This window comes from Cylas formicarius, unplaced genomic scaffold (genome assembly GCF_029955315.1).
Source record: "Cylas formicarius isolate icCylForm1 unplaced genomic scaffold, icCylForm1.1 PGA_scaffold_4__25_contigs__length_36172078, whole genome shotgun sequence".
In the NCBI taxonomy this organism is placed as follows: Eukaryota; Metazoa; Arthropoda; class Insecta; order Coleoptera; family Brentidae; genus Cylas; species Cylas formicarius.
In genome coordinates, this window is record NW_026844334.1 from 26,018,247 (window position 1) to 26,033,664 (window position 15,418).

At 34.2% G+C, this 15,418-nt stretch overlaps 1 protein-coding gene across 2 annotated transcripts in view; it reads left to right on the forward strand.

Annotated features, from left to right (window-relative positions):
* The window catches only part of LOC132700405 (ras-related and estrogen-regulated growth inhibitor-like), a 234,082-nt gene that overhangs the window by 137,855 nt on the left and 80,809 nt on the right, over nt 1-15,418 (forward strand). For both annotated transcript variants that reach the window (XM_060667706.1, XM_060667705.1), the window contains exon 3: nt 3,942-4,018. In XM_060667706.1, the coding sequence (XP_060523689.1) occupies nt 3,942-4,018 (77 nt within the window). The remainder of the gene's footprint in view (nt 1-3,941; nt 4,019-15,418) is intronic.

The following is a 15,418-nucleotide window of genomic DNA, read 5'->3' on the forward strand; positions in this document are numbered from 1 at the left end:
CTTGGCAGTACTGTTATTCGATATAAATTGTTTCGATTCGAAACGGTGGTAACAATGGAGATAATATATCGGGCTGTATACTCATTTGTTTACGTACGGTATCGCGAATTTTACGGCGTGTCGATCTAAAGAGCGGGCAATTGCGGCTGGCAGGGAATGGATTATTTTGAATCCAGATTCTGGCTGGCGGATAGAGTGCGGCAACCATTCTATAGTCTAAGATTGGTGAACTTAAACATCTTCTAAAAAAACCTTCGCCGATAAAATTTAAGTTTTCGTAAAGTCGTTTTAAATCTGCATCTAAAAATTGTAAGACTTCATTATTATTAGTATTTTTGGATGAATGCAAACCAGGTCTATAATTCAGTATATATTTCAACCTCATAAATAACTATTGTATTTACACTTTAAGTTACAAAACATAAAACAAAAAATAAAAAATAAGTCACTGGAGCTAATTTTAAAAGACATTTTAAAATCTACCGTTTAAGACAAGCCAAGAAAACCCTCTTAGTGGAAAGAATAAACAACTCCAATTAATTGCAACCGTTGTTCTGATTAGAGTCTAAAGTCCATCGTAGGTTTAGAATTGCTATAGAGGTCATTAATTTCCTGATTCAAACAAACTACAGTGTCATGCCCTGGCAGCATACATACAGAACGCTTATGACATTTTTCTGGTCATAGACGTCATATAACTGACGAAAGCCTCACTGAGTCTTGCAGGAGACCCTGTTACGATATCGAGGTAATTGCATCTGCTGTTGTGTGGGTCAGTCCGGTCGTAAGTTAGTAATGAAAGGAAAAAAGAAATCAAAAGACAACCTAAGATTCAGTCTCTCTTGCATCTATCACTCATTACGCGAAAAGCTGAAGGATGCTGCCGACAGTCGTTGGCGTCTTTTTTTTGTGTTAAGAGAGAATTTAAAGGTTATACATGTAATATCTGTCAAAGAACAGGTCCAAACACAAGCATGTAAAGAGTATAAGAAATGATGTGGTCAAAAGCTTCGAGAACACTGTGCTCCAAGCAGCATCTTTTTTGAGAATTATTTTAAAGGTATTGTAATTGTAGCATAGATAAAACTTGGTACTTGTTCTTATTTAAGCCACTAGTCCGTCAGTAAATATTAAGTTATGAAAACCCAAGTATCCTGCCAATGAAGACATGCGATAGGTGAGATCAAAGTTGACCTGTGCTGAGCTCTGACGAATTACAGAATAGGTTGTTTTTTTAAATTTAATATAATATCAACACACTAAGGTTGAAGTTTGTGATGCAAGTTTAAGTGGTGATTGACGGTAGATAGCACAGTCTGAAAATTTGTTAATTTTAGTCTGCTAGACCTTATTCATGTCTTTTTTGTAATTTTTAGTTGCATTTTGGACTGATAATAGTATGCTTAGGATAGAGATTATCTTAATATCGCTCCATGATTGTAGATATTTTTGAAAGAAAGGCATTTTTCGTATCTCAGCATTATTGCATGGGAACGCCAACAAAACCACGCATAATTTTCCTTAATTTTAAAATATAGAATCTTAAGACAAATACTGCGCTTCATTTCCTTCCTTGAGATGACACGTAAAGTTTTTCGAAATATTATCTTAATATTTCAGACGGTTTTAAATTGAAATGTTTACCTGTTACAACATTGACTATTTAAGTACGCTTAGCCCAGAGTAAAATTATGATACAATTTAAAGGGGCTTCTAAATTTTTATTTGAAAAGTCTTACTCGTTATTTGATAGAAATCACGGACTCATTCGCTTTTCTTAAGAAAACCTTCCGGCATTTGATAGGCGATCTGTACTGCTGCTTGTTTTCTTTAAGTCGAGAAAAAAAGCAAGTCACAACACGCACAATTTGAATATTACGAATGCCTTGTCGTAGCGATTTTATCTGATCCGTTCACGTCCATGTCCTGATAATTTCCTACCCCGTGTATGCAATAAATCAATTAATGCAAAAATGCCGTTCGCTTTCAACACGTCACAGTAGGTGGTCCATTTGTGCTGATTTTTTTGCGACTACTTAGTCAAACTAATACGCTCGGTTAGGTTCACCCGGCTCACATCCCAACGATACACAATTATTGCACACGGCAGCGACGCATATTTATTAAACCTGCCCCGCTTGAGTGCGGCAACACCGCTGCGCAAGGTTGACAAATATTACAGCTTGGTAGTATTTTACACTACTGCATTACTACTTCCTTATTAACGGATGCAGATGACGCGTTAGAAGGATTTGTTTCGAATTTCAACATAGAATTCGTTTTATCGAATTTATCATACTTGTTTTGAGTATTAGTTTCAGTACTATTCTACAATGATGAAATATGTTGAAATGCGAAAGAGATGCAAAAGAACCCAACCAATAGCTAAGTTATTTGGAGTTAGTACCACCCGGGCTTGGCTTATGAGTTTGCCTATTATTATACATCACCGACACTGAAAGTGATGTATGTCCAAGTAAGAAGCTCGTAAATAGAAAATAATTTTGTCATAGCAGACTATTATAATTTTCAAAATTCCACATTTTCTGTTCTTCTTTAATGGTGTACACTAAGAAGGAATTCCGGTGGAATTTTGAAGAACTATTCGTAAAAGAAGACTTACGGCTCTGGGGTTTACCCTTCGCGTCAAACAGTAGCTTAAGATCTTTCATTTTGAATGTCGTGTTGAGTCTAGCACCCACTATATGATTCAGTTCTCCCAGTACAGTTAAACCATGTTTTTTGGCTATATCTTCGACGGAGTATTTCATTAAACGATGTTCATATAAATGTCATATACGTAAAAGTCTCTTCATTTAATATTTTTTTGTTTTCTCAGAGGTGCGTGACAATAATTTTAAGTATTTTGTTGTTGGTGTTGCTGTTTTTGAATTGCTATTGTCCATCGACCATAAGGAAGTCATTAAAAAGTCAGAACTTGAGTGTTATTACATGTTTATTATATGTATATATAATATTTATAAAGTGAATTGTCGCGATACATTTATTGCAGTCCATTATGAATATACAAATAAACTTTGGTTTATTTATAGAATGATGGCGGTATAGTCATACTTGCTGCAAGTTACGTAGCCCAAAAAATAACACATCTATTGTATTAAGAGATCATCAGCTTTATCTTCCCTAACATAGATACACATACATAGATACAGTGAGTATAAGAATATGTGTCATTTACTCCCATAGAATTTACTTCTATTCCAGTAACTATCACCAGATCTCAATTGCATGGACTATCCTTTGGTACTGCATCTCTATCTTCCCTTAGTGTGATATAATTGATTTATATTTACTGATAAAATTGTAATAAAATGGACTTAGGTAAAAATGCTACTCATGCGCATATGGGTTTTTCAGAAATACATATTTGTTTATATATGTATGTTTATATATGTTTAGTCACGTTGTTACCGAAATTTGAAATATAATATTTAATTTAATTTAATATTAAATGTAATATTTACTAAAAAAAATATGGGACAAAAAGTTTTAACAAGAGATGATACATTAAAAATTATTTTGGTTTATTTGTAAACAAAAACAAATATACCGGCCAGATAACAAGTTTCCGACGGAGTCGAGTCTGTTTCGCGATCGTTTTATTTACGCCACCCTGTACGATAGTTAGAAATGCCATAAAAATTACCATGAGAGTTAATTTGTTCGTGTGCAAACATTAATTTCCTTGCATCACGTATATTATTTGTTTTCTTAATTAATTTAGATGTTGATGTGGCGCCGCGCCATTAGCTTTTGTAATAAATATCCAGAGTAATAATTATTGGATTCGTTATTCTCCTGCCTCCTATTTTTTATCGAATATTCAATGAGCAATAAATATTTCCACGTAGAATGCGCATGTGTGCTGAATTTTCTCTCGTTTTCACCGAGAAATTAACGACTTTATTTTTCATTTTCAGATTTCCTTTATAGACACAATGTCACATTCGACAACGTAACGACGGAGGTTGAAATATTGGATACGTCCAAGTGTGCCGTAAGTATTTATTCTAAATTATATTCTCCAGCACAAATTCGGTGCTGATAAGTCACGGTGTGTACTGTATGAAAAGAATTCAGTTAAATTTTAATTTACTCAATAACATTTCTTATTATTGATGACGTAAAATATGCCTATGTTCTAAAAAATAAGCAATCTTTGGCACCTGTTGATGTTCTATAAGTTCTATTGAATGAATATTCATGCTATTATAATTGTCTAATTTATAAATTAAACTTTGGAAAATTTATACAATTTCCACATTCTCATTAAAAAAATCCTGGATGATGAAGATAACTTTTTTTTTAAAGGATTTTTCCGCAGGCTGTAGAATTTGGAGATATATATATTTTTTCTCGATTTCTTGTCAGTGGGGAATTGACGCTGTCTCGCTGACTTCTTCAGAGCGCTATTTATAACTTGACACTTGACTAATAACTATCAGATTACAGACAAATCTAATAATGAAAATACACGAAATACGAAAGTTCATTATAGCGTATTATCATTAAGTAACGTCAAATCTTTATTAGTGCTATAAAAGACGTTTTGAGCAAAAAAGTCTTTCATTTTTATTTGAAATTGCTTAAAAGGTTGGTTTTTAAGATTTGGTGGGAGAACATTATAAAATTTTAGATTACATTAATCTTTTTAGATTGCTAGGACGACTGTCTGGAGTAACCAGGTGAGATTATAACAACTTGCCTGGTATTGTAAACTATCGTGCCTATTAGTGGTTACTCCATAGACATCATTGGTTTCACGTATATATAAAGCCGATCGGTATATGTATATAGAAGGCAGGATCATAATCTGTAAGTGAGTAAGTAAAAATTGGTCTACAGTGCGCAAATGGATCGGCTCCGGACAACACTTGCACAGCCTTTTTTTGACATCGGAAAGCTTTTTCCGAATATCTGATCCCACCCTGAAGCACTAGACCATAGAAAATTACGCTGTGTAACAACCCAAAGTACGCTACTCAGAGAGCCGCCGGCTTTAGACAATAGCTAAGACGCCTCAGTAAGAGTACGCGCTGAAATAGTGTTCCTTGTCAATATTGCCCGTCTAGGATAGGGTTTAATGTTATTTTGATTTAGAAAGTCCACTTTACTACAGGAGAAAAGAAGTTTTTGGATTTTTAGTTCAGTAATTACTAAATTTTTGCAGAAAACCATTGTTGGCAAATATTTGTAACGGCAGCAACATTTTCAGTGAGCATTCGATGATGTTTAGCAATTGACAAAACGGCTGTATCGTCCGCGAACTTAATAGTAATTAATATGAGAGTTATAACGTAAAATATATATAAATTCAAAATATAAAATGATAAATACAGCCTATCTCAAAAACTAGAGCTGAGAACTCTTTTGGATTCTGAAAAATTGCAGGCACCAAAATGTGTGTTATGATACGAGCTGCCATTAAACTCGGTTCCTAATTATCCCATCCAGTCGAACCAGTACAATTTTGTTAGTATGTTATTTTCTATAATTCATCTCTCAGCAGTTCGCGAAAAATTAAATGGTAATTGCGAATGAAACTTAAACTGAAACATAATATAACTACGATTTATCTTGTGATGTTGCCAATTTGGAGTTTAGCTCATGAGTTGCGAATGCGCTACATAATTACTATTTTTTTAGTTCTAAATCGTTTGGTCAATGCTACTGTAACTACTCCTGAATCGGATTTCTATAGCGAATGTTGTGATCTATCATGGATCCGTTAAGGCGCCTAGATAGACTCCGAGTAGTACAGAATTCTGATAATTTTTTCCATTTTTCTTTAACATGACTCTTGTTTCATCGAATTATTTTAAAAAAAGGGAGCGCAATTGATTTGCAACGATGTAAACGTGCTTGCCGAAACAGGAAGTCTTCATTCTAGATCACCCCATGAGAGGTTATGTTGACAGCGCATTCCGCGCTGGCGAATCGAATTGTAAAATTTATCTCAGTCGTAGCTTTGTATATTGTACTGCTTTGGAGCAGAGTCCCATTCTTTGGATGTTTATAATAGTACCACGTTTTGAATGGGACATCCGTTATACCGCATAAAAGCCTATATGCGACACGCACGCATCTCGAATCATCCGTTTGGAATTATAAAAACCAGAACAATACCGCTCTTCCCGGTCAATAAATACCGAATATGTCCGAACCACCTACGAAGCATATAAGAGGAAGAGAAGATCTGAGGTCTATATTCCGGCGCGATTCACGAAAACGACATTTGCAACTTTCTATATACTATATAATCTCGTAACAGGAAAATGTATTAAACTAATTGCCCGGTGCCATTATCTGTTTCTGATACGGAATGAAAAATGGTACCGCGCGTGGACCGGAGGTCAAGAACAAGAGTAATGGATGCGGGTCGAATGTAAGAGATTATTTTAGACGCATTAAACAGCCTAAAGACATAATGTTCGAAATTTAAGTGGCCGCCAATTAGAGACGCGTGTCCGGGTTTGATATCGTTCGTAATTTATATGATAAGTATGTTGCCGCGCTTCTGATCTTACGTATTTGGCAATTTAATGAGACCTCTGGCGGAAAAGATATTAGGCTACTTCTGACGTAAAATTTCGAAACGCGGAATTGTTTTCAAATGAATTTCATGTTTGCGTTGTATCTGTTGAGATATTGCTTTAAAAAAAGTTCGATTGGTATCGTTTACGATTCAGTTTTAATGGAACCATTAATGGAAAAGCTTACCGGTTTCAAATCCAAATTAAAAAACAAATTAATGTGTTTAAAATTATCCCGATAATACAAATAATTGTAACCTGCGATTTTTAAACTGTTCCTGGATAATTTTTTAGTGTAGAATGTAAAAGAGCCTCAGATTTTGTTCTTGCTATGAGCTATATTTTAATATTAAATATTTATAACTTGTGTATATTTTAGTTTGCAAAAAACAAAACCGCGCGAATATAGATCAAAAGGTGTCTATTGTTTCTATTTATGGTTCTATTGGTACACCAAACTTTAGACACTTCCTCATTCCTATATCAACAGCCGGACATGCTCAACACATGTCTTAAAGACCAATTGTATAGTCCTAGATATATCCTGATATCTTTTTACAAAAGATTGTTTTTCTGCTCTAGCAGGTCAGGGCCCATTCGGGGTATATTAGAATATAATTTTAAGTGGCAAATTTTTGTATTGACCATTAAGAATATATTTATTTCTCTATTTTTGCGCTTTATTAATGCTTATATCAATTGAATTATACCTCAAAAACTAGAGCTGATAGAAAAAACAAAAACTGATCGCACGTTTGGAACCAGCATATTAAAATCAGCTGTTTGATTTCCCACACCATTTATTTTTCATGTAAAAATTTTACTCTTTAAACCTACCTAAGACCATCCACGGTTTCTACTTTACACTTTAACAATATAAAAATAGATTTCATCGTAATTGCGTGATTTTCCACAAACCACACACCATGAAATCTGTTTTTCTGCTCCCATCTGTACACATACACCGATTTAACGTGGAGAAAGTGTCATTTTTCCACATCAGTTTCGTTTCCCACTGATCCGAGCTACGTCGAACATTTCTGGGATATTACCGTACGGGTTTCAGAGCAATCAGATGTTTTTGGAGGCTTAAATTTTATCAATTCTACAGGTCATGTCAGTCAATGTGTTCGTGTTGTTTTGCAAAAATGTAATGAAAAACTAAAGGTCGTAGAAAATATATATTATGCAACACATTTGGTAAACTTTGTAAGTCACGCGTTTATTAATCACTCACTTCGCTCGTCCCAAATAAACTCCAATGCCGTTTACAACACTTGTTGGAAAATATATTACAGAGCAACAAATAATGCTGTTTTATCTCTTATGCAGGTAGATAAAGCTTGTCAAAAATTTCCAGGTAAACATTATGAATTGCTTTACTCCTGATTCGAATCTTAAGGCCGCCGTTGGTTGAAATTGTTCCCTAACGTTTCGCTAGCACGAGTCGTAAGCTTCTTCATCTACATTCAATATCGTGCTAGCGAAACGTTATCAAGTAATTTCAACCGACGACAGGTTTTAAACCCGAATTGGGAAAGCAGTTCACCAACTGGCTGCGAAATCCTTAACTAATTTTTCATTATGAAATATTTCCAAAGGGCCTCACCGTTATAGAATAAATTCGCAAATAGGGAGTTACAAAAGGCAACATCCATGTTTTCAAGAACATTCATCTAAGCACTATGCAAATTTTGCAAGATGTCTAGTAATTTTTAACTATCAAAGAAATTATCATAAAAATTATTTTCTTAAAAAAAAAGTATTGCAATGATTTGCAAATTTCGTTAATAAATGGATATTTGGGAAGCAGAATGTTTCATTTTTCAGTTTATATCTCATAATAACTTAGATTCTACTTTTCCAAATTTGATAATGGCTATAGAAATTTTCCTTCCAGTTTCCGTAGCTAGTAGCGGACTCTCCTTCAGTTTAGTTTCAATTGAAAGCGAAATATGTAATAATATTGATTCAAGCTAAATTTTTAACGAATTTGTGTCAATAAAGGCATGAAAAATTGCAATTTAATATTAGAGATATAGTTATAGTTACCCGAAATAGTCATTTAGTCCATTAATTCGGAAATGTATTCAAATAACTAAGATATTTGTTGTGTGTGTTGATTTTATTGTTTTTAATACTAAACATGTTGTATCTGTTTGTAGAATAGATCAATAAAAATGACAAAATCGTGTTTTTGTAATCCGTCAATTACTGTTCTGTGTTTTATTTTGGATTTATTTTATTAAATATTATTTAATATTTTCATTAATAATTGGTTTGTAAATAACTGAGTTATTCAACTCTCCAATTTTAGCTCTACCGTAAAAATCTTATGTACCTGACACAAAATTCAAAATTGTAGATCATTTGCATTGAATAGACACATTCTTCTAAAAGAAATGCTCTGCAGCAATATTTACATTATTATAACGAGAGAGCACATGTGCCAAACATGTAAGGCAACCCAGATAAGCATCGTAACTTCACTAGGTCTATGACACGTTTATCTACCATAGTTTAAGTTTCAGTTAATGCCAGTTTATTTAGTGATTCGCCTACTGCTTAATCGTTTGAGAGTTGTCATCTGCTTTATATTGATATATGGATAAGAGAGAAAATGTCCAATTCTATATCGTTATGAGATAGTTGGAGTTTTACTTCAATTTGGCAGTTTACTTATTCGTAGGATGTTTGATATAAAAAGATAGACCATCAATGTTGCGAACCCTATAAACTTTGGAGAATTATTTTGGACTGCTTTTGATCTATTATTCACGTTTTGCAATGAACGAGACCCGTTAGCTCTATAGGATAGAAGAACAAAATGTTAGGTTAATTTACATATAACGTTAGATTTACGATATATTTTTACAGTTTTGGCCAGTAATGTGTGAAAATTCCTTCAACAGTTGTACATGTTTCACTAGCAAGCAGTTTGGATACGGGAGTTGTGTGTTTATTTAAATTTATTAGCTTGCGCGGAATGATACGCATATAAAGGACTAGATTTTTCATAAGAAATTGAGTTTTTTGTCGCACTCGCCGTCGATGTTTTCATGAAGTCGAATTTATTAAGTTTCATTCAATGGCTAATAATTCCATAATTTACCCCACAAGAAGTATGAATAGGCATTGCCACTAGTCGTTTTCCACCAATTACTCATCAAAATTCACAGGCTCTCATAAATATTCAGCTCAACAAACGTTTAATTAAAAGCGCCATTCTTTAGCGAGCACTTTGCGTAAAGATTAATATTTAAGAAGCTTCCTAATTATGCTTAGAGGATTAAACGTTTGACATTAAGCATAATATTGCACAAACCAAGATTAACAGCCTGACTAATAGCGAATATTGTCCATTATGGGATTCCGCAGATAAGAATGAAGGCTTATTTCATGACTAAAGCACGCTCGTACACGATGTTGCCAAGTTGTAATTTTTGAGGTACAGTTTTGTTGAATTGTTCTGCATCTTTTTAAGCATCGTATATATCAAGATATTCAGTGTTTCACAGTCCTGCTTCAACCTTTTTTTTTGCTTTAATTTCGTGTTAGGCCACGAACTGTATTAAAAACATTATCCCCACCTCTCTACACTGGCATACTGGCCTACTTCCGATTTTTTTTCTTTCCTTTCCTTCAAGAGCCTAAAAGTTTTCGTGCTGGTCTATTGATGCACATCTATCTGCCATTTCCATATTCTAAATGCTACGGGACTCGAATGAGTAAAAGTTTCATTCTCTATTAGTTTTGGTTAGTTGAAATTATGGTAACTTTCAGTGCTGAACCTATTATGAAAATATGTAGTGCTTTAGCATATAAAACTTTAACAAAACACAATTCTGCGGAGAAATTGCAAGAAATCGTCTCCATATTAGAAAATCATAATAAGGTACAAGAAAGGAACGAAAGAGTCAACCTCTGGCTAGTAATGTCTGGATCAAAGGAGCAAAAAAAACGGTGAGAGTAGAGGAAACTCACTCATACTGGTTGCGATTATCGGAGCTGATCCATTCGAAGACAGTGATAGACCCACACTGTATTGCGAATGAACAGGGCAAATCAGGAAACACTTGCAAGAATGTTGAATGAACAGTGCAACTTCAGAGACCATATACATAAAATCGGCAATGCCAAAACTTTGTGGGCCGACTGGGCTTGGAGGCAAAGAAAACCGCGCGTATGATGCATATAGTCGGCAATGCGAAGTATCAGGCACTCAACACTCAACTGGGCTTATGAACGAGACTCTCAGACTAAGAGATCTGAATAAATATCTGATAACAGGAACAAGAGTCCACAGAAGTGAGGTTCTGGGGAAGGCCACATTCAATAACTCCAGAATCCGTATAATAGGTAGACGTACTACTATAGTACATGAAGACGACTTGGCAACGTCTATTTTACAACAACAGTCATCGCTAAATGGCGTATCTCGTCTAGCTTTAATCTTGTCCTTTTACTAACAATCAGTTATTACTTAACGTAGCCCATTAATCTGCAACGCTAAGCTCCCGAGCTCGTGGTCGTTTAAATGGAGGTTTAATTTGTTAAAAAGCGACTCAGCAACATGACGTCGCGCTGCAAAGTTCAAAGGAGTCAGCTTAATGGATTTTAAGAGGTATTTTGCGCAATCATGCGAATATAGTAGCAACGATCGGGAATAGCCAAACGGTGTTCAGGAGCGGAGAGAAATACCCGTATTCGGGTCTACCGCCACTACCAAAAAGAAATCGAATACCAGGAAAACTTACTCTCGGTTTTAATAGCAATTCTTTAAAAGATTACAGCTATTATTTACGATCATGAAAGCTTGAAAACATACTTCTCTAATTACACCCTGTTAGCCTATCTGTACCCATATAATGTTTCCGTTTTGTTCTTTTGTTAAGTTCATAAATCAACTTTTCAAAACCCGTGTTAGTCAATTCTTTGTTCCCTTGTTGACAATTTATTGCGTCGTGCAAAATCCAAATCGACCAAATAGAAACCAAAAATCGTCGGGTAGGTATAATTATTATGGTATACGCGAACATTATCAGATTTATAAAGTATATTAGTTGAGAGGAGGCTATACGATAAATATTTACAGTTGTAATAAAAATCGCGTCTCGCCAGACGTTGTAATTAACTCTTGGTAATTCATTGCTATAATTTAAAGGGAGCTGGCCAAAAAAAATACAGTTACGATTATGTTAAGTTAATATGTTCGACGCCCTAATTAAGGATATTATATCAGATTTTAACTTTTGAAAGGAAAAAGTGCTTTCGAGTGAACGTTCGGCGTTGCCCAATTAATGCAAGATGGTGGTTATAGGTTTATATAGGGTATCAATATATTACGGACATTTTTGTCATATTGAAATATATTTTTTCTTTCTTTAATATTCCTAGCAGACATTGTTGACTTCTTTAAGCAACACGCTGCACGTGGTCTGTCAATCGACGCAGCCAATGAACTTATTCTGCTCTATGCTGATGACCTTGTTATACTCGGCGACTGACATTAGATGCAAGCTAAAAACTCTTGAAAAATACATTCGCTTGAACAAATTAGTAGTTAATATCTAAATCCTCTCGAGATGTGTTTTTCCTAAATAACAATGCTGTACTTTCTCTTCTTCTTCGTTTTTCGGGGAAATGGCAGAATCTTCTGTAACCACAGCCGAATAGTGCACAGGTCCTGCTCTTAGCATATCCTATGAAGCTATATTGGTCTCTTGGAGAGCGTTAATACGGATTTTCAATTGTACCATTGTTAGTTATTTTTTAAGTAACATTGCTGTCTGGGGTTTACGATATTTCTTTATTATTGAAATCTACTTTTTCTGCTCTCTTGCGACTGGAAGGTGCTATAAGTGATTTAAAGCCAATATACTTAAAATGTGTTGAACTGAGGTGTCTTTTACTTGATGAAAATCCATTTAACACAATTAAATTAGAGCAATAACTGTTCAGATTTTCACAGTTATTTATTACATTATGACATCTGTTTCGACAGCCTTTATCAAATACTTGAAGCTGCCATAAATAGGTCCTAATTTATATTGAGATTATACACACATGAATGATTTTAACAATTCCTTCAAAGTCTACGTTGATGTGCGACGTTGCCATGTTCCTTAACCCAGAACATTCCGATTTTGTTTATTCCTGATAAATGACGTAATTGTGTGAACTCTAAAGTGAGTTAAACGATTCTCTTTTTCCTTTTATCTTTCTATTTAGGCATTCAATCACGGAATAGGGCTATACAATTAATGAATCACATGTGAATAAACCAAACAAAAAAAAACTGAAAGTCATTGATATTAAAGTGCTATTAATTTTTTGCCCGCTAACTACTGAATTCTGATCACTATTCGAAATTTTTTCGTTAATTATAGTAGAAATTGAAGGATTTGCTTTAACTGCTGTACTACTCTTTCGAGAAACCTTTTAATTTACAGGAAACGCAGTATTTTAGGTAGTTTTAGTTTTTGAAACAATTTAAAAGGATCTTTTGAAAAGAAGGACTGAATTCAAATCTGTAAGTCAAATCGAATGGAGTAACTACCTCAATAATGCATTTTTTGTTAATTAATAAATGTGAAAATCTAAACATTTGTTTGTTCTAATTGTTCTAATGTACTTAAAATGTGTCTAAACTTTTTTTCAAGTTACTTCGAATGGGACCGATATACTTCCAAGGCAGTGATTGGCGATCAAAACACTATGGACATTAATTATAATTGGTGTGCTAATGTTACTCAGATTTTCCTATCTGTGGCAAAATCTTAGTCCAAGCATAATAAAACGCACTTTGCCTAACGTCCTTATTAAATATAAAGAAATTTGCTTTCAGGCTGATATTGTTTTACTATTAGTTATTGTTTTACAAAATTCTTTATCTCTAATCTACTCCACCCAACTATCTCAACTTAGACTAACAAATAATCATTTCACAAGATTCATGTGTAAAGGTATGTTATATAAACTCAACCATACCGGACTTTGCACTGTATGTAATCTCCACGAAAATGAAGCTCTACGTAGTGTTTAGATGTCCTCTTTATAACTAGGATAGAAATATCCTGTCTAAAGATGTAGAGTTCTTTGTGGAAAAACTGGATTATCTGACACCTAGAACCTGTGCGAAGTTGATGTCTATTCTAAAACTTAGGTCGTTTTTTATTAATCAAAAATTCTTTTTGCATTCTTAACGGTTTTCAGGAAAATTTTTCGCAAATCAGGTTAAACTTTTTTTATTAACATTATTAGCATATTGTTGCATTATTGCATATTTTGTTTATATAATCTTTTTTTTTTCAGTAGTGTTAGAATTGACCGCAGCATTAAGTACGCATTACCCTTTAGAGATCCTTGTTATAGGAATACTTCGGTCAAACACTTTTACTGTTCCACTTGAACTGTTCTTAGGAGGTTCCTTTCCCTGCTCTCTCTCCCGCAATCGTTTGAAAACGGTGAACTTGGCAACTCCAACCATTCGAGAACATCTGTGGGCAGCAGCACATTTAAAATAACTTTTCCTGGAAAATTACGGGAATATCTTTTTGTTGGTGTGAATGGAGCCATTTATTACTAATCTTATAATATTGTGAACACTAGGGCTTAACAGTAACTACTGGTGCCGTTGACTAAGCAAATACACTTGCAAATGTGTTATGCTAAGAATGTTTTAATTACTCTGTCGTTAAGGTCTCATTCAATCAAAATACATCAACTGTATTTCAAGTCCAAATAATTTTTTTTGACTGTGTCTGACCTTACGAAAACCTATAGTGTGTGTTGCACACATATTTTGCTAACCTATTTCGTTATCAGCAGAAAAACGGGGTGCCTAGTATTATCAGTGTTTTTTTTTTAATTGAGTCAGGAATGAAGTTATTAGTCCCTGGGTGTTATTTTCATCTGCCGAGCGTTTTTCCTTCGGCACTCCTAATAGCGAAACTCTTTTTTTATAAGACGCCGTTTAATTGCTGCGTATTAGTTTCGATTAACATAATTATTTTTCTATTAATTAGTGTCCGAGCCGGGCATCTATTAATATTAGATCCACTTCATGTGTGGTAAATCACCATGAGAAGTTGCTAGCGACCTTGCTAAGAAAAAATCTACAATTTTAACACTAAATTTAGCAGATTTATTACTTTTGATAAAGTCAAACAATGAAAAAAGTCAGATCAAAATTGGTTTGTTCAAATGAACCAATCCATTCAGGAAACCAATAGTAAAAAAAACTTAATTTTTAACCATAACAGCATGGTTATTATGCACTGACCATCAATAGGAAAGCGCGCCTCATTTCGACAAATGAGGTAGAATTTTGCATAGTCGGGAAAATGTTAAATTGGATTTGTTTTGTAAGAGAAGTAAAAGCTGGTGCATTCAAAAACTGCAAGTAATCAATTAACTTGTGACTTGTTTATTGCAGATAATCATTGATTTTATTGTACCCATTCGTTAACGACTTGGTACACCATCATCCATGAGTTGACTGACGCTAGATTTTTGTGATAATACTTCCCGAATTGAATATATATAATCGGTTAGGATTATTCGCTATTAGAAGAAAATAATTAAACGCATTTTTCATTCAACGCAAAGTACCAGTCATTGTTGTCCTTTCATGCACTCACCGACTTCTCCAAGATCTTCTTCTCACAAGGTAGTGATAAAAAGAGTTTGGACTGAAAGATTTTCGATTACGGTATCACCTCTAACTTGGATCTGTTTATCTGAAACTGGTTCGGAGTTGCCCAAATTTATTCACGATGGTTTAGCTTACTTATGATAATTCCTTATCAACAAACCATAATCAGATCGTCTCCGATTTATGAATTTAAGAGATGGTGTGCACA